At 39.3% G+C, this 17961-nt stretch overlaps 3 protein-coding genes across 5 annotated transcripts in view; 2 read left to right on the forward strand and 1 right to left on the reverse strand.

The window, feature by feature from the left end:
• The window catches only part of acad11 (acyl-CoA dehydrogenase family, member 11), a 22386-nt gene extending 18358 nt beyond the window's left edge, over positions 1–4028 (forward strand). The window contains exons 14-20 of the mRNA XM_014013386.1: positions 1946–2012; positions 2446–2531; positions 2631–2702; positions 2800–2954; positions 3068–3184; positions 3407–3516; positions 3594–4028. Coding sequence (XP_013868840.1) covers positions 1946–2012; positions 2446–2531; positions 2631–2702; positions 2800–2954; positions 3068–3184; positions 3407–3516; positions 3594–3708 — 722 coding nt within the window. The 3' untranslated portion in view covers positions 3709–4028. The remainder of the gene's footprint in view (positions 1–1945; positions 2013–2445; positions 2532–2630; positions 2703–2799; positions 2955–3067; positions 3185–3406; positions 3517–3593) is intronic.
• A 12-nt stretch (positions 4029–4040) lies between these two features.
• u2surp (U2 snRNP-associated SURP domain containing) lies at positions 4041–13719 on the reverse strand. 2 transcript variants are annotated; one of them, XM_014013380.1, is made up of 26 exons: positions 13635–13719; positions 12803–12901; positions 12584–12698; positions 11849–11973; positions 11685–11755; positions 11502–11590; positions 11321–11356; positions 11129–11211; positions 10789–10954; positions 10486–10697; positions 10064–10107; positions 8448–8552; positions 8284–8350; positions 8004–8167; positions 7729–7891; positions 7567–7646; positions 7404–7491; positions 7160–7297; positions 5774–5963; positions 5607–5687; positions 5465–5516; positions 5247–5394; positions 5061–5171; positions 4845–4972; positions 4588–4764; positions 4041–4506 (listed from the first exon to the last, which is right to left on the reverse strand). In XM_014013380.1, exons 1-26 carry the CDS (start codon positions 13674–13676, stop codon positions 4368–4370), a joined length of 2913 nt encoding a protein of 970 aa, XP_013868834.1. In that variant the 5' UTR covers positions 13677–13719; the 3' UTR covers positions 4041–4367. The 2 variants fall into 2 exon arrangements, with proteins under 2 accessions (XP_013868834.1, XP_013868835.1); XM_014013381.1 differs by lacking the exon at positions 11321–11356.
• Positions 13720–15003: 1284 nt separating this feature from the next.
• pcolce2b (procollagen C-endopeptidase enhancer 2b) overlaps positions 15004–17961 on the forward strand; it is a 6310-nt gene continuing 3352 nt past the window's right edge. The window contains exons 1-6 of one of the 2 annotated variants that reach the window (XM_014013387.1): positions 15004–15162; positions 15320–15428; positions 15600–15855; positions 16480–16604; positions 16796–16932; positions 17032–17198. In XM_014013387.1, coding sequence (XP_013868841.1) covers positions 15041–15162; positions 15320–15428; positions 15600–15855; positions 16480–16604; positions 16796–16932; positions 17032–17198 — 916 coding nt within the window. In that variant the 5' untranslated portion in view covers positions 15004–15040. The remainder of the gene's footprint in view (positions 15163–15319; positions 15429–15599; positions 15856–16479; positions 16605–16795; positions 16933–17031; positions 17199–17961) is intronic. The other variant, XM_014013388.1, reaches the window with a different exon arrangement.

Consider the following 17961-nt stretch of genomic DNA (forward strand, 5'->3'; position numbering starts at 1 on the left):
GTGTGTGTGTGTGTGTGTGTGTGTGTGTGTGTGTGTGTGTGTGTTTTCCAGTGCGAAAAGAATACAAAACCTTTTACTTTTATTCATTTTCCATAGAAAGAAACAAAAAGAATTGGTTTTACAAAATGTCAACTTGAGCTCTCTGGAGTCAGGCAGGGAGTGTCTGCAGTGTTTCCTTTTGTTTGTGTGGTGGAGGGAAAGGGATAGGAGGGTATAAAATAACGTCTGATACGGATAATCTCTCCTTTTTATTTAAAAAGCCTAGATTAGAATGTGATGCAGCCGTTAACGATTTATAGAACACATCACTTTTTTATTTAACCTTCTATTTTAGGTTTAAATTTCAGGAGGGTTTTTTTTTCTTTGTTTTTCGCATGAGAATAATTTCCCTAATTCTACTTAATCAAATCATCTTGTTTTTCAGTTCCTCATTGTTTAGTTTATTTCTTTCAAGTTTTTAAATTATATTTAATGCAAAGTAAACCATACTAGAAAAAAGGATTAAGATAAATTGGAAGACTGTTTTCTTAAAAAAATGTCCTGAAGCTTTTTATTACATTTCTTTAATATAAATAAGTTTTCATTTAATAATAAAAAGCAAAAAAGACAATAGAGGATGTTTGTGATCACTGAGAACTGTAAGGCTTATTTTCATTCCGTCAGGTATACAGGGCATGTTGGGGCACGACGGCAGGGTTTACCCTGTATCAAGGATCCAGTGACTTCTGTAAGGGTTCAGATGAAAATCGAACCTGTCCTCTAACCAAACAGGCTTTCCTTTGTGTGCTCTGGGGTGGAGTTGCGTGTAAATTGTGTACTCTTTGTTGTGATGCTGGCATAATCTGTTAATGTTTCTTTGAAATTGTAGTCAGTTGGAAGACTAAACATCTGTCAAAATAAGTTGGTTGAAGGCATTCACAAGCTGTGATTCACATGCTGGGAATATTTATATAATATTGATGTCTTGCTTCTTCTTGTCTGGTGTCCATATGTCCCTGTCCTTTTTAGACCGTTTTCCCAGCTGGACACAAACTCAAACAGGAAGGGACATTGGTCACCCTTTTATGTGCATTTGGTCTCCGGGGTTTTGACTTAAAAGTGGATTTAAAACCACAAAAGTCCAAATGAATCTGAACTTGGATGTTTTCTTACAGTTCATCCGATTAGTAAATTCCTTTGTAAAAGTGTAAAACGCGACATAAAACTAAAATGCATTCCTGAATATACATTTATAATACAGAAAACATAAGAACAAAACCAAAAGTGTGACAGAAAAAAAAAAAACAATCAAATCGACCACGCATCAAAACAAGAAACGTAAGAACTCTGTAACAACAAACCTGTAACCATGGAGGAAAACAAAACGCAAAACCCAGTAACAAAAGAAACACATCAAATGGAAACAAAACAAAGAAAAGTCATCAAAACAAAAAAATATATTTTAATTGTTTTAAAAGTATTGCTTTTTTTCTTAAATGCTTTATTGTCCTTTTTAAATAGATGACTGATGGTTATTTTTATTTGTTTGTTTTGTACCCCATGTCTTCAGTAACTATGAACATGTCTACTGTTTTTGAGTTATTTTACACGTGACGTTGCCCTCTAGTGGCTGTTTTATCTTTTTGCACCAACAATAAGAAGCACTTTTCACCTAATCTCAAGCAAACGCGGTCTGCTTCCAATAACGAGCAGAAAACCAAAAGAATTCGACTCAGGAAGCGTAAATCAACCTGTGGCTTCTCTGTCGTCAGTCTGTCAGCAGCTCCATGCAAGTCTAGCTCTTCTCAGGGACACAGCACACAGCATTTCCGAGCTTTATCAGGTCATGGAATGGTTAAGGACAGGGGCCAGAGTGTGATGGGAACTGCTCTATTGTTTGGTGTGCCACTGGGGAGTGACTGAACATTAATGAAATCTGAGTTTCTGCTTTGTCCCCCCATCTCAGGTGCTGGCTACCCCAATTGTAAAGTGGCCATTGTGATGTGTAGGAGCAACTCTGATGGCAGCAGCAGGTCAGTATGCAGAGGGGACTGACGTTTGTTTCCTGGAAATGAGGGGTTTTTCCACATTTGGGGCGGAAACTCAGACATTTTGTCATCTTTTTGAACCTCTGGGTCGTCGGTGTCCAATCAAACGTCTTCACTGTTGTTATGGCAATTAAATTAACACCAGTCCCACAACTTGATTGCTCTAATGTTGACAAAAAATTGGCTAATCTCTTTTTTTCACTCATCTCTACGAGCGTGTTGAAGATTATAAAAACAAATTCAGCAACAGACACACCCGTGATATGTAATACAGTTTTTTCTTTATTTTGATACACACCCAAATCTCTTGGAAGAAGATCAAATGATCAAGTTCTCACCAGTATTACCAGCTTAAAAATGAATCAGATTTACAGTAGTTAGAGTACGATAATCCTTTAATTGTTGACTTATTTTATAGACACAACCAGCACAGTATGGTCATCGTACCAATGGACACTCCAGGTGTGAAGCTCATCCGACCGCTCACCGTGTTCGGACAGGATGGTGGGATGCTGCTTGTTTTCCAGCAATATTTTCTTTCTGTTCACACACATGAAAGTTAAACTTTACTGACTTGTTTTTTCCCCATATCTCTGAGGTCAGATGCCATCCATGGTGGCCACTTTGAGGTGCACTTTGAGAATGTGCGCGTACCTACGTCCAACATCATTCTGGGTAAAAACTTTAAGCGAGCGAGGACAGTTTGTACAACGGAGACGTATGTTGTCTCTGTTCTTTGTCTTTTGTCCCACCATCATGTTTTTAACCTCAGGAGAAGGCAGGGGGTTTGAGATCGCTCAGAGGCGCCTTGGCCCAGGCAGGTTGCACCACTGTATGAGAAGCGTTGGTGTAGCGGAGTTTGCGCTGGAGCTACTGTGCAAGCGAGCCGCATCCAGGCAAACGTTTGGGAAAAAACTCTACCAGCATGTGAGTGAACGTAGTCCTCCAATTCCAAGTCGTTTCACGGCTGTTCGCTCTTTGGTAAGATTCTAAGAACACAAATTGGCTAAAACTGCTGTCTTGTGCCGTCTGTTTTAAAGGAAGTGGTTGCTCACTGGATAGCAGAGTGTCGCCTTATGATCGAGCAAACCCGTTTGCTGACTCTATATGCTGCTCACGCTCTGGATACACTGGGCAGCCGTGCTGCTCGCAAGCAGGTAAAACTAGTATCAGCCTGTTTCATAGTAGAAATGGTTTGTACCAAACATTTAATAGAAACAGATTTCAAACTGAGGCCTTACGTACTTCTGTATATATATATTTCTATTTATGTACATTCTTGAACAATTATCCAAACCAGTAATGTGTTTAAATCCAGGCTCTTTCGTTTGAACAGCTGAGTGCAGGCGTAAACTCAACCTTCTACATCTCTTTCTTAGGTTGCCATGATCAAGGTGGCAGCAGCCAGAATGGTCTGTAAGGTGGTGGACTATGCCATCCAGGTACATGGAGGTGCAGGGGTGTCTGGAGATTTCCCTCTAACACAGATGTAAGTTTCTTTTAGTTTTTTTTTTAACCACCAAAATAATTAATCCTAACCTGATCTAATTCCTAACATGTTTTCAGGTACGCGTACGCACGCACCATACGCATCGCAGACGGACCAGATGAGGTGCACCTCTCCTCTGTAGCAGCTCTAGAACTGAAGGACCAGCTGAGGAAGATGCAGGCCAAGCTGTGATCAGGTGGCCTCAGATTTAATATAAGATCATTAGCCGTTTGGGATTAACTTAAAAACTAAAATGAAAAGAAGTGGTAAAAGATAATTAGTCAAATGAATATATTGACTGTGTACTTCCTGTTTTACATTTTGAATTGTTTATTATTGTCTACAAACTAAAGTCAAATTAATTTTTCTAACCTTTGGAATAATTGCATTAAGATGGAAATATTCTATTGCCTGTAGGTGTGTGCCTTTTGACCTTCTGAAGCCTTTTTTTCTTTAAGTCCTGCTTATCATGTGAAGTTGAAATAAAGACTGAATAAAAATGATTGAATCAACTGTGAAAAAAAAACATTAGGAATTCTTTTTAATGTGAACTACAAAAACAGAAATCAACAGCATGAATGTAAGACTGGTCCTCACACTCTACACATGTGTGGTCTACCACATGATGAATTCCATTAGGAGGGGAACTGGGACACTCAAGCACATTTTTTGTAATTTTTTTACAATATAAAACAGCACTGAGCTCATCTGGTTGATAAACCCATGCAACACCCCCCCTTCTCTTCACACTGATGTCCTGATATTAACATTTGGGCAAGGTCTTCAGCTGCCATTCAGTCCGCAGATGAGGAAAATGAGGGGCTGGTTTCAAAGACAGGTGGAGAAAGATGTCAGTGTTTGCTCTTCTTTGACTTTTTGTGAGATCTGTGAGGAGACCTTGATCTGGACCGGGACTTCTTTGTTGATTTCTTAGGAGTTTTGGATCGGGACCTCTTCGTTCGTTTAGGTGTGCGAGGTGAAGATGGAGATCTAGTGGAATAAATATTAATTACATAATTGTTTATGAACAAAGTTAGGAGCTGTAAGATGAAATCTCTCTGGCTGTCTCACCTCTTGGATGACTTTTTGTTGCTGGATCGAGGAGAATCTTTATGGGATGAACGAGAAGTTGTGTCTTTAGGATAAGATCGATCGGAGCGTTCTGATCTCTCTGAGCGAGGCGAGGTGGAGCGGCCTCTTCTGCTGCTACTCCTCGTCGGACTGGGAGACCCGCTGTGATGTCGCTTCCTGCCAACCCAAGAGGACAAACGTGTCAGAGGACTAAAAACCAAAACTCCCCCTTTAGGCCTTGTGGGGAGCTGCCTCACCGCTCCTTCTTTGTTGGGGTGTCATCCTTTTCTTTTTCCTTCTTTAGCTCTTTTAAACGCGTTTCGGCTTTCTCCTTTTCTTTCTTCTCCTTCTCTTTTTCTCGTTCTAGTTTTTCCTTTTCTTTTTCCTGGAAAAAAAAATTGTAACAAAAGAAGTTACTCCATTGTCAAGAGTAATTAGATATCTGCTGTGGGGAAATCAACTCATCGCGGTACCTTCTGTAAGAGTTTGTCTCTGTAATGCTCCACCTGCTCCTGAATACTCTGACCAGGTTTCTTAGGTCTTTTCCCAGACTCCAGTTCATCCTGGAACTTCATGACTTTAACCTGTTGGAAAAAACAAAACAATGAAATAAAGTAATCCACTATTATTAACAATATGCTTAAGTAGCAGCGAAGGACCTCAATCTCTCGGAGCTTGCTGCGTTTCTCCTCATTCATTTCTGCCATTTTGGCCTTCATGTCTGAATCCTCTCTGAAGGGGTTGGAGTAGCTCTGGTTATCCTCGGAGCGAGGGCTCCTGTCGTCGTCATCACTGTCCTCCTCAGCCCTACAGAATTAGACCGTCAGAAATATTCTCTGAATTCAGACCAATATTAAGAGGAGGAGAGAACACTCACTTTTTGGATTCTTCTGGTTGCTCAAAGATTTCCCATTTCGAGGTTGTTACAGCTGAGAAGAACAATCCTCCAGTCAAATACATTTAAAAGCAACTTAATATCTGTTTTTACTAAATTACATTAACATAATCTGTCTTCTTACCTTGAGATTCCAACTCTGCCTCATCCACTGCTTCCCACTTTGATGGTGCTACCTTGAATGTTGCCTCCTTTGACTGATCAACTGGAATCACCCAGAATAAAAGGTTTAGCATCATAGACATGGACATTCCACCACCATCATTATAAACAGCTTCAAGTGTGACTCACAAGGTATTCCATCGATGTCATCTTCCATGTGCTTGATGGGAACTCCATCTAAGTCATCCAGAGGGGCTCCGTCGATTGGTGCCCCATCAAGGGCCCTTGCATCGATGGGCATCCCATCTACATCCTCCAGCAGCGTGCCGTCTACATATTCACCCAAAGGAGCTCCGTCGAGGTCCTCTGCCGGCTCCGGCTAAAACAAACACACACAGTGCTTTTGAAAAAGTATTCATACCCCTTGAACTTTACCTAATTTTGTACCACTGCAACAATAAACTTCAAAAAATAACATTTTTATTCAGATAATTTTATGGGATGGACCAACACAAAGCAGTGTTAAAATTGTAAAGTAAAATCATACATTTTGTTTTTTGGCTATGTCTTTTAAACTGCTCTCTCTCTCGTCTGTTGCAGCACTAATTTTAAATTTAACTTTGTTAAATTACAATTTTTAATCTGGATCTTAAAAATATCCACAGATGATGACAAAAGATACATTTAAATCAAGTTCAGGAAATATCTGATGTTGCTTTTAAAATGCAGCTCTTGTAATTTATATGTTGTTGCATAACTATCACAATTAACTATAAACAAACTTGATTAAATTATTAAATTAATTTATTTAAGCAGTAGCAACAGAAGTAGAAACACCTCATGTAATATGTTTACATTAGCCGTGTTTCCATCCAATTTTAATATGAATTTTGAGCAAATTTTTAAAATTCCGCAAAAAGGAAAAAACAAATGTGAATCAGATGTGTTTCCATGAACTGGCTTGAAGCGAATCAATTACGTCAAGACTCATGCGTGTAGTAAACAGGAAGTCGCATTTCAGGAAAATGGAGAGAAGTTATCAGGAACGCGTTGCTACTATCAGGAAAGTTGTAATTATTCTGTCATATCAACTAGATTTGGCGATTTTACTGCTGTTTGGAGACGTAGAGAAAGACATGCAATTTTCTTCACGTTACGGGAATAACTGAATACGCCGACAGCGGGAGGAGGGTCCAGCTGCAGTCGCTCTGGTACTGGTACCGTTCAGACAGCGAAAACAGCTGATCAACCATGTGAGGTAAATGTTCACTACGTCAGAACTGATTTGACAAATGTGATTCCATCTCTCCTCTTGCGCATTAACTCTTTTTCGAAAATAAATAAATAAACAAACACCTCAAGCGAGCGTATCAACTTTTATGCGAATTAGAGGAAGTTTTTTTGAATCATGCCATTTCCATTCACCTTTTCTTATGCGATACTTCAAAATGCGCATTAAAAAACGTTGATGGAAACATGGCTAGAGTTTTTATCTTCCTACCATGAAATTGGTATTTTTGCTCAGCGTTATCAAGCTGTCAGTAAGCAGAAGAAATGCAGTGCTCTGTCGTTTACCTCTGGAACGAGACAGGGGGCCTCCTTTTCTGCAGTGAGATTAACAAGCCCCAGGAAGATGTTCTGCAGCTTGATGAGGAAAGGATCGGGATACACGGCCCAGTCCTCCCACGCCCGGAAACAGGACATCACCCTTTGCTACAACAGAGGGGGGAGGGCAAATGACAACATGGAGAGTTGAGTGATCCGATCCACTCGTGGTGTCATTGTTCCATTTTGTGACGTTCACAGTGAGCGTTAATACCTTGAAGTTCTCACTCTGAAGGTGTCCTTGGATTGCTTTGTATGTCGCATTAAGATCGGAGAAAATCTGGCAGAGCTTTGTCTCAAAACTATGGAGAAGGACAGAGTAAATCAGTGATTTATGGAATAAAACAGTAAATCTTTACAAGCAGTAATAAACTTACTATTTTCTGTAGTAAGAGGCGTTGGATACTTTGGCAGAAGAGTTGTACAGCACATCAGAAACTAGATATAACCGTGCAATCTGAAACAGTAAAAAGCAACGTGTTGGTGCTTCTGAAGAACAGCTCATTGATTGATTGATTAGGGTGTAGGTTTGGTCTTACCTTTTTAGGTAAAGGCGTCTTTAGGATGGAGAGAGACTCTGTGACGCACTCTACAATCTCTTCAGCTGCTTCAGCGTGGTTCAAACAAAACAGCATGGCCTCGGCAATATCCCCCCTCCGTGGAGTCAAACCTCGCAGCATCTCCTCCAGTTTGTCTCGCTCCCTGTTGGCGTGAAGAAAAGTTGAACTAGTTATTATCACAAGTCATTTACCTCAAATTACTATTCAACATTTAAGAAAATGTGTGAAAACTCATCATAAAGGCATGAGCTTACTCTTCCTTCAAGCAGCCTTTCTTGTTGGCCTCCTCCTCTTCATCCCCTTCATCACCATCATCATAAGGACCATGAAGGTATGGATTAAGAGGCGGCGGACGCCACAAAGAGCCATTTTTAAACATTCTAAAGTCCTCTGTTCGCCATTTGGATAGTGTTTCACCCTGTGAAAGAATTTTTTTTTTTATTTTACAAAATTATGCTTTTTTTGTGTGTGTGAGTTAAAGGATACCAAATGTTTATAATTGACTAAAGCCTTTTCCCAAAACATACAACTAACCTGCAGTATAGTATAGAGTTTCCAACGGTAATACACATGTGCCGGGCTCTGGTTGTCAAACAAAAATCTGAGAAGAAAGAAACAATCATTAAAGTTTACAGAAACAGCACTTAATCACCAGATTGAGAATGCCTGAATATTTTACAAAGTGTAGCTGAACCAACCTGTACATTGGATTGTTGATTTCTCTGTTCATGACCATGGCTTCAAACATGGGGCCTTCACGCACCACAAATTCGATCATGCGGTGGATGAGAGAGAGCAAATTCCTACAAGAAAAACACAGTTAAAGCAAACAGATTCAGAGTGGACAGACTCTTCATCACTACTTCAAGTCAACTTATTAAAGCTTAATTTATGCCTGGTGGTTGGACAACCTCTACAGATACCCTGATCAATTACAGATTTTACATCAAATAAACTATAAAATACAGACACACATGGTCTTTGATTTTATATAGGAAAAGTGCTTTATCACTGCCATTAATAATGTATTTATTAAAAAAGATACACTATCTGTTTAGTGAAAAAGCAATATCACAAAATATTAAAATAAAGGAAAATGAAACAGGCAACTGTTGGTGTCACTTCACCAGAAATAAGTTAAGCCAAACTGTGACTGTTTTTAAATTGATTCAAATATAAATAAGTATTTTTTAAATCAAGATTCTTTAAATCAAAGTCATTACGAAGTTTTCTGTGAGCTATGTTATAAACATCATGTCTGTTTCTTTAAAGCTACTCTGCGACAGATTTTAATTATATCTATGAATTATTTCCAATGCATTATTCTATATAAAACTTTTTACAGAAAGGGGACACAAATCAGTCTGTATTTGAGACTGGAAAAGAGGTGTGGAGAATTGAAGAGACATTGTATTGACAGAACCTCCATCAGTGCACTGCCTCTTAATTCTCACTCATTCTGACTAATCTGAAGTCAGAAAAAACAGACGGTACAGGATTCTTGGCATGATAAAGATCATCTGCTGGTGGACTTGGTCCTGAATCTATATGGTGCACATGAGATCACTAAAATTCTTTTGTGAACATTTTAATAGAGGTATGTGTAGCAGGTTACACACAACTAGCCTAAAGTGGCCAACAGGACAAAAGATGTCTTTCATTTGACAACACAGAGAACATTTACTTGTATTGGAGCTGATCGTACCAATGACGGGGGTAAAATTCTGTATACTTTCCCAATCCATCCCATGATGCTTTTCAGGTCCCTCGCTGCTGCAGACAGTTCAACTTGTGCTGCTCACCAAGGCCAATGTCAAAGGTCATATTTAGACTAATTCTAGCAGATTTGTTTGGTTGGAATGGGCCAGATTTACTGAGCTCGCCGTAGGGTGACAGAGGCCAAGGGGGGAGACAGTCTGAGTGAGCAATGGCCAGAGAGATGGTTTTCAAAACTACAGATCTAAAAATCAGACCCTGCATGTAGCAAAGTCACTAAAGAAGAGTAACAAATTATGTTATGAAGTTTAACAGTGAAAGTGATGATCGTTGACATTAAACAGAGTTTCACCTATAATATAATATTTACTACATGTTACAAGTTATAAATGATGGTGGGACATGAGAAGTAAGATAAATACCAAACATGTCAGAATTACTTTAAGTATGAAAACGATGTACAGTTGCCTCAACCGTTGCTCATCCACACTGATCAGCCCCCTGTAGCATGCAGTGATCAATTGATCAAGCTTTAACTTCATTATGGGATGTTTTTTTTCTAAGTTTGAACACCAATTAAAAAAAATAAAACATGTACCTTTCTGTTGGGATAACCACTTTGACTATGGCTTGCGACAGAGTCTGTATATGAAGTCACATCAGATAATAAACATAGAATGTGAGTATTGTTACAAAAGCAACAAATTAAAAATATAAAAAAATGCATTTCAAAGTGCATAGAGACAACAACTTTCTTTTACTGCTGCCAGTTTTACTTAAGGCCAAAAATCCATGATACTTTACCACATTACCCATAAACACCCATCTATAACACAGACTAACATTTCAATATATTTTAGATACAGAGCAACTAGTGAAACTCAATCAACATAATAAATCTACAACTTAAGACTATGTGTAAAACCTGTACTGACTGTTTATACCAAACATCTTACCAGCACAATTTTTTTTAAATCACTGCCAGATTCCATATAATCTTTGACAGACATATTAAATTACCTTCTCAAACTCCTCCTTGTTCTTCGGTGGAGGAAGCATGGGAGCATTTGGGTTTTTTAGCCTCTCCCTGGGCTGTGCGTTGAAGGGTAGGCCAGAGGGAGGAGGTGGGAGAGTATGCTCCATCATAGAAGGTGGAATATAGATGGGATGTGGTGGAATGGGCACACCTTTGCCCCACCCTAATTTCATCTCAAAGTTCATTATCATTTTTCCTGTAATTTCAAAAAACACACAGATTATGTAGACATGAAAGCGCTGAGGGGAAAAAAGAGCAATGTACAACTTATTTAACGAAAGAATTACCATTTAGGTTCTTGAGTGCTCGCTCAGCATCTCTCCTGTTCATGAATGCCACAAAGCCACAATTCCTCTCCCGAGCTCTCTCCTCATCTGTCCGTGGCCACATGATTTTCACACTGGCTAGAGGGCCATAACGGCCAAACTCTTGACACAACATCTCCTCGTTCATCTAGATTGATTTTGAAGAAAATATACAATTTTCAGTGTAAGGATAATGCACAAAAAATTAGGCCATAAGTAGTATATTTAGTAAGATTTAAAGCATGAGTAAAGTTATAAGTCAGGCCTCGTTCTACTTGTCTCCTTTGCATTCAATATACGGTAAATTTAGATAGGAAGTTACCTGTGGATTGATGTTTCCAAGATACAAGTTTGTAGTGGAAGGGTCACCGACATCATGGGAACCCGGGGCGCTGTCATCCAAAACTGCAGACACAGAAAAGAGAAAAAAGCTTTCCTGTTGCTCTCTGGCACAACAACTGGTTTTCTCAGCAAGCTGAAGATATTCACAGTCACTGTATTGAGTCAAAATTACCACTGGACGGACGGTTTCTTCTTGAAGAACCATCCGCTAAAAAAAGCAGAAAAGCAGTATAAATTTTGTTTCAGGGTTAAGGGGGACGAAAGGGTAGGGAGTGGTGTAAGGGGTGTTGGACAGGGACATTCCAGGTCAAGTTAGTACACTGAAGACATTTATGTCATTTAAATGTACTGACATGAGCGTTTTCCCTCCATGCCGGGCAGAGGTTCAAAACGACTGACACGTCCTTTCATCTTGTGCCTTTCATTCCTTTCTTCCTGGATCCTGAAAAAAAATGTAATTACATAATTCATACAAACAACTGTACTGTATGCACTTTTTACAGATGAAACGATTATAACTGTGCGGTAAAACATACTGTTTCAGTTCTTCTTTGAAGAGCTCCAAGTTACTCTTCTTCTTTTCTTTTTCACTACTTTTCTTCAAAGTCTGAAATACAGATATAAACAAATTATAAAAAAATGAAAAAGTATACAAGAGCAGCAACAATATATACAGTTTCCTGACATAGACAATACTTACATTTTTTTTGTCTAATGGTAAAAACTGAGATGGAGTCTCCAAAGGCAGGATGCTTTTTGGTGGGGCCTCAAAACGTGACTTAGGCTTGTATAACTTTCCTCTTTTTTCATCAGCAGCTGCTTCTTCTGTAAAGAGTAATTACATGGTGGCTCTTAATTTCACTCCAAATAATTGAATGTCAAAGGATAATGCCGACTGTTCTTTTGTCTAAACAGTTTCCATATCTAAAAAGCAGGAAGAAGCATGGAATACTAGATATGTTGTTTCTTTATATTTGACTTTAAAAAAAAACCCAACAACAATAGAGAAGACAAAAATGGCTTAAACTTTAACAAAACTAGGTCCAAAATCTTTGTTATTGCTAACACAAAATAATTGAATCTTTCTACCTGGTCTTGTTTTAACCAGCCTAAAATGTCTAAACTGAACACAATTTAAGATCACATGCACTACAGAAACCTCAGCTTTCAATTTCTTTACAGCATCCTAAACCACTAAATCTGCAAAAATGTTAGACTTATGTGTTTTGTCACTAATTCAAATGATTAGCAAAGCAATTAACCACACTATCAATCTTTTTCCCAGCCATTAATGCGCTAGATTAAAGTCAGTATTATACAATGTATTACGGTTTCATGCTGGATGCATTTCCTGGCGCAAGCTGGGCTCAAACATGTAGTCTCAGGATTATGAGACTGCAGCACTGAAAACAATTACTGAACACAAAACAGTTACCTTTTGTAGCATTTGCAACACCCCCACGGACAAAGGTCTTGACTTTGCCATCTGCACCTCCTTCGAAAGCAGCAAGAAACTCTTCATAGATCTCTGCTGCTGCCCGCTCATCTTCCTGAACCCAGAACAATTAACAGAAAGGGAGTAAATACAAATATGCTCAATACAGAGTCTCAGATTTGTTTAAATAAAACAACAATAATGATGAAAAGCACTTACCTTTTTCTTTATTTCATCTTGTTCCTTTTTGCTCAGGGTTCTTTTAGCCACAGTCATTTTTCCAATGCTGAAAGATTTCAGTTTGCTCTCAAGCAGCGCCTATTGATGTAAACACAAAGGTCGGCTTTCAACAAAAAGTTTATATCAGCTGAAATAACGCTTTGTCTTCATCAACAAATTCAGTATTCGTAAACTCCACTCACACGTTTAGCAATCTCAATGTTTATTTATTTATTTTTACATGTAGCAACAGCTGACTGTAATACCGCAACGCTGACAGATAAATGTGTTCAGAACCACTCTTAGCAATTAGCGCGGACTAAAAGCTTGCAAACGCTACCTAGACAGTCATTTCACATTCTCTGAGTGGAATTTATTGCATATTTTCTGATAATTATCGGATGGACCTTAAAATGAAACGGAGGCCTAACAGGTCGGTGCTTGAGCGGACTCGAACATGACGCCGAGCCGAAAAATGAGGGGCTAGCTTTGACATGAACTTGAAATGTAAATGTAAAATTAATAGTTTATAAATATAGATATCCAACACCAACTACCCTGCGCTGAAAGCAACATTAATCTTTATTTGGTGTCCAATTAACTACAGATTCATTTAATCCAAGGTGGTTGCGGTGACTAGTTTGTTAGCTTAGCTAAGCTAACCTGGCCGCGGCGGCGCTTTGCTAACATCGTTGCGCACACTCACGGCTGTGTTCTCGTCTAGGAGCTAATACGTAAACACTCCAAGTTTCTCACGGATGCAATAATCAACATGAATTTTACTGTAATAAAAAACAGCTTAACTAAAGCCAGAACAAACAGCACACTTCACCTTAGCGCTAGCTTTTTGAGAGCCAGGCGTTCGGTCCGCCATCTTTCGGTGAAACTAAACTAACAAATTGAACCCAGATAAATCGATGGGAACTGAATTGAAACTCCAGGACGTATAGTCGATTACCGAATCAGTGATGGCTTCCACTAGTTTTTTTTTTTTATTAAATAACAAAGAACACACAAAATAATACAATGTACAAACAATAAGGCGTATTTCAAACGAACAAACAAACTTGCATATAACAGAAAAGGATGGTGCAAATAAAGATAAGAAGTTTAAAAATAAGAAGGAACAAAAAAAGGCTGGGGTTCAGATGTTAAATCATACTCTTCAATTAAAGAGCACAGACTGTGGGCATGTTTAGTATGCATCACTTTAAGAGAATTGCAGTACAAAATAAAGTCATTGTGAAAATGATAGAAATTTGGTTTAACCTTAAGATATTTAGCTTTATGGATGAAAATTTTCCCCAGAATGATAATAGTGTTGATGAGAAAGTCACTGTTGTTATTGTCCATAATAAGTCCATAAATTATATTGTTTTCAGAGAACATTTGGAGACTGGGAACTTTGGGAAATAACCAGTCAAACATATCAGACCATAATGTTTCAACATACATGCATTGAAAGGATAAATGTTCTGTTGTTTCAGTATCATCACAAAAAACACAATTATTTGTTTCAATACCAAACCTCTGATGAATAAAATAATTAGATGGATATATTCCATTTAAAGTTTTAAAGTGGATTTCTTTGGCTCTTGGTGCAATTGGAAATTTGAGGTATTTAGTACGTAATTTATGGATTGATTGTGGTGGAAATTTTTGACGAATGGAATTTTTAAATGCCAGGGTGGGATAAATAATATGATCGAAAGTGTGTCGAATAATTTTATTGGAAAACTTGGAATCTTTGAAAGAGTAATTTCCAATTGATAATTGTGGTAAACATGGAACAATAGGTGAATAAGCCAATAAACCTGCAATTAAACATAAGACAGCTTTTGGAATGGCTTTGATTATAAGTTTATATGCTTTTTGATTTGTTTTTAGATTATGCTGTTGACACAGAGCATCATATGATAACAAGCAGCCATTACTGTTGCGTCAAAGTTGCGTCAAAGCCTTCAGCATATATGTGATCTATAGTGTTCATGCCTAAATGTGTAAGAATGTCAAACCACGCGTGGATAACTCCAGTCAAGTTCATTCATGCCATCTTCAGGTGAAGCATGAAGCTAATGCGAGACCCCACACCCTCCCTCCAGCGCTTCCATCCTCCCACCTCCCCGTGCTCCGTCCCTCCTACAGCGCAGAACAAACGCTATATTCATGTGCTTGAGCTTGCAGACTCTCCGCAGCAACACTTTCCTCCCAGAGTCTGAGCTGCTGCTGCTGATCGCCATGCCACGGAGCGACACCAGGCGCAGCGCGTGCGTTTACCCAACAACATGGAGGACTTGCGGGGTTTTTTGCGCATGGACTCTGCTGTTCCTGACAGAGGTCTGTGCTCAGTCTCAGCAGAGGTACTACTTAATTCCTCTAACTTTTTTATTTATTTATATTTTATATAAGACATGTTGTCCATTGGCGAGGGAGTTTTATTTCTGATGATATTCTCCCCCACATTTCTGTTCTATATTCTTATAAACCATCATATTAATTGAAAAATGTCCACTTCAGACCAACTTTTACATGTGGAGGAAACATCACAGGGGAGTCTGGAGTCATCGGAAGCCAAGGATACCCAGGAGTTTATCCCCCAAACACCAAATGTGTGTGGAGGATCACAGTGAGTCCAGTTAGATTTTTAGCTGTACACACTTGGCTGGAACTATTTGATTATTTTACTTGTTTGAAAATGATCATCTAATCCTTGATTGAAATCAAATTTTTAAAAGAATGTCACTGAATAAAGTCTACATACAGCTCTGTCATACACCTGATTCATTCTCCAACCCAGGTTCCTGAAGGCAGGGTGGTGGTATTGTCATTCCGCTTCATCGATCTGGAGAGTGACAACCTGTGTCGCTATGATTATGTGGACGTGTACAGTGGCCATGTCAGTGGACAGAGGCTCGGTCGCTTCTGTGGGACGTTCAAGCCAGGGGCCCTCGTTTCCTCGGGCAACAAGATGCTCATGCAGATGGTGTCTGATGCTAACACCGCTGGCAGTGGCTTCCTCGCTGTTTTCTCCGCTGCCCACCCTCACGAGAGAGGTAGGCAGGTAAACAGGGAACAAGGTCCCGGCGTGCTTTCTGATTTAAACATGTCAAAGACTGAAGGGTATCTGTTTGTGTTGTGTGTTCAATTGAGTTGTTTCAGAGTGCTCAGACAGAGACAATATATTTACCCAACAGAAAAATGATGAATTCAAAGCTAACATGAACTAAAAACTACTTGCAACTTGATATGGAGCAAAATTTTGGGAGGGGAGTTCAGCTCAGATGTATCACTTTGAGGTAAATGAGTCTTTTCCTGTCTGCAGTCTCATCTGCTGTGTGTTTAGTGGATTTCTAATGAATGGTTTCTTGTACCCAGCAAGCTCACAGCTGTAATGGACTCAGTCTGTAAACCACTGTGCCTGGTTCTCGCTTCATTGTGGTAAAAAGACATTGAAGAGCATCTTATCTGTAGAACACATTTGTTAGGCATCTCTTACCATGACTTTGTCTTCGGTCATCCTGGAAAAGAATCATTATTTGAAGTTCAGCCAAAAATAGCTTGTGTGTGACCAATAAACTGGAAACAGGGACATGACAGACTCTATTCAATAAAATAATGAAATCAGTGTTTTTGTAGTAACCGGGATGGATTTTGTTTCTCTTTTTTGGTCTTTACAGGTGACCAGTACTGTGGGGGCAGATTAAAAAAGCCCTCTGGGACTTTCCAAACCCCTAACTGGCCTGAGAAGGACTACCCAGCTGGTGTCACCTGCTCCTGGCATATAGTGGCACCTAAAAACCAAGTCAGTGGCTTAATGTTCAAACTTTTTTTTGTAATGAAAGGAAACCTGTTTTTATTCGTGTTGATTTATGTGCATCATGTTTTTAAAATGAAACACCTTTTTTAAACAACTACATGTGGTTTGCATTGTTCCAGTAATAACACAAGCTGAAGTGTGAGAGAGAATTTTCTGTCATTTGTCCGTCGCTGCAGATAATCGAAGTAAAGTTTGAAAAGTTCGACGTGGAGCGGGATAACTACTGCCGCTACGACCACGTCTCCATTTTTAACGGGGCAGAAATAAACGATGCCAAAAGGATCGGCAAGTTTTGTGGAGACAGCCCCCCAGCGTAGGTGATTTCTGTCATCCTGAAAGTCTTTTTGTCCATCTTGTGACTTTATCCCCAGCTCATGCTAAGTCTGCTTTGCGTCCCTGTGTTGCTTTATAGGCCGGTATTCTCAGAGGGGAATCAGCTCCTGATCCAGTTTCTGTCAGATCTCAGTCTAACTGCTGATGGCTTCATCGGACATTACAAGTTCAGACCGAAGAAATTCCCAACCACCACCACACCGCCCCCCACCACCACCTCACAGCCAGTCACCACCAGGCCAATACGTAGGTAGCCATTTGATTCCTACAAAACCACCAGAAGACTTAAGATGTAACAAAATTTAGTCTAAAAGGTCAACTGAAAAATGATTTTGAAGCAAATATTAACCATTCAGAGTGTTTTCTGTGACATTAAGTCAAAAGAACACAATGTACCGGTGGCTGAAAGCCCCATAAAGGATGCAGCTTGGCCCTTGTTTAAATATATGTGCTAAAAAGTGGATTTGCCCACATTTTACCTGTGCAAACTGCACATTAGATAAGTTATCATGCTGTGTGGTGTGTCTGCACCAACAATCACAGCTCATTTTCATACTCTAACACTCATGTTCCCACACTCTGTTGCTCTTTCCTCTTAGTCAGGCCAGGGTCTTGTGGTGTACCCCCCACCCTGCCATGATGTCATGACTCTGCTTTCTGGTTATCTTCTTCGCCTTTTCCCTCTCCACTAAGAAAATATTTAGTTAGTCACTTTATATTTTCTTTAAGCCGTTAGTCTTTCCTTTATGAGCCATTTGTAACTTGAAAAACAGATGTTCTCTTGTCTCAGATTCTTCTTTCTTTTTCTTTAAAACGGACAGCTATTTGTTTTAGAGAGACTATTGTGTTTCTGAGAATATCCAGTTTAGAAACCACAGCAGGAGCAGATTTAACCATAACTTACATGACTGCATCAATAGCGGACAAAATTAGAGAGTAAAATGTTCTTGTGCGTGTGTGTGTGTGTGTGTGTGTGTGTGTGTGTGTGTGTGTGTGTGTGTGTGTGTGT

Source organism: Austrofundulus limnaeus, unplaced genomic scaffold (genome assembly GCF_001266775.1).
Source record: "Austrofundulus limnaeus strain Quisiro unplaced genomic scaffold, Austrofundulus_limnaeus-1.0 Scaffold100, whole genome shotgun sequence".
NCBI classification, from domain to species: Eukaryota; Metazoa; Chordata; class Actinopteri; order Cyprinodontiformes; family Rivulidae; genus Austrofundulus; species Austrofundulus limnaeus.

Bases quoted from the DNA above. Each gene is read 5' to 3' on its own strand.
- u2surp (XM_014013380.1), bottom strand. From the start codon at position 13,676: ATGGCGGACCGAACGCCTGGCTCTCAAAAAGCTAGCGCTAAG. The intron at 8,351-8,447 runs GTTGGTTCAGCT...CTTTCTTCTCAG, and splicing joins ATCAACAATCCAATGTACAG to ATTTTTGTTTGACAACCAGA. The intron at 4,507-4,587 runs GTGAGACAGCCA...TTATTCCACTAG, and splicing joins AACAAAAAGTCATCCAAGAG to ATCTCCATCTTCACCTCGCA.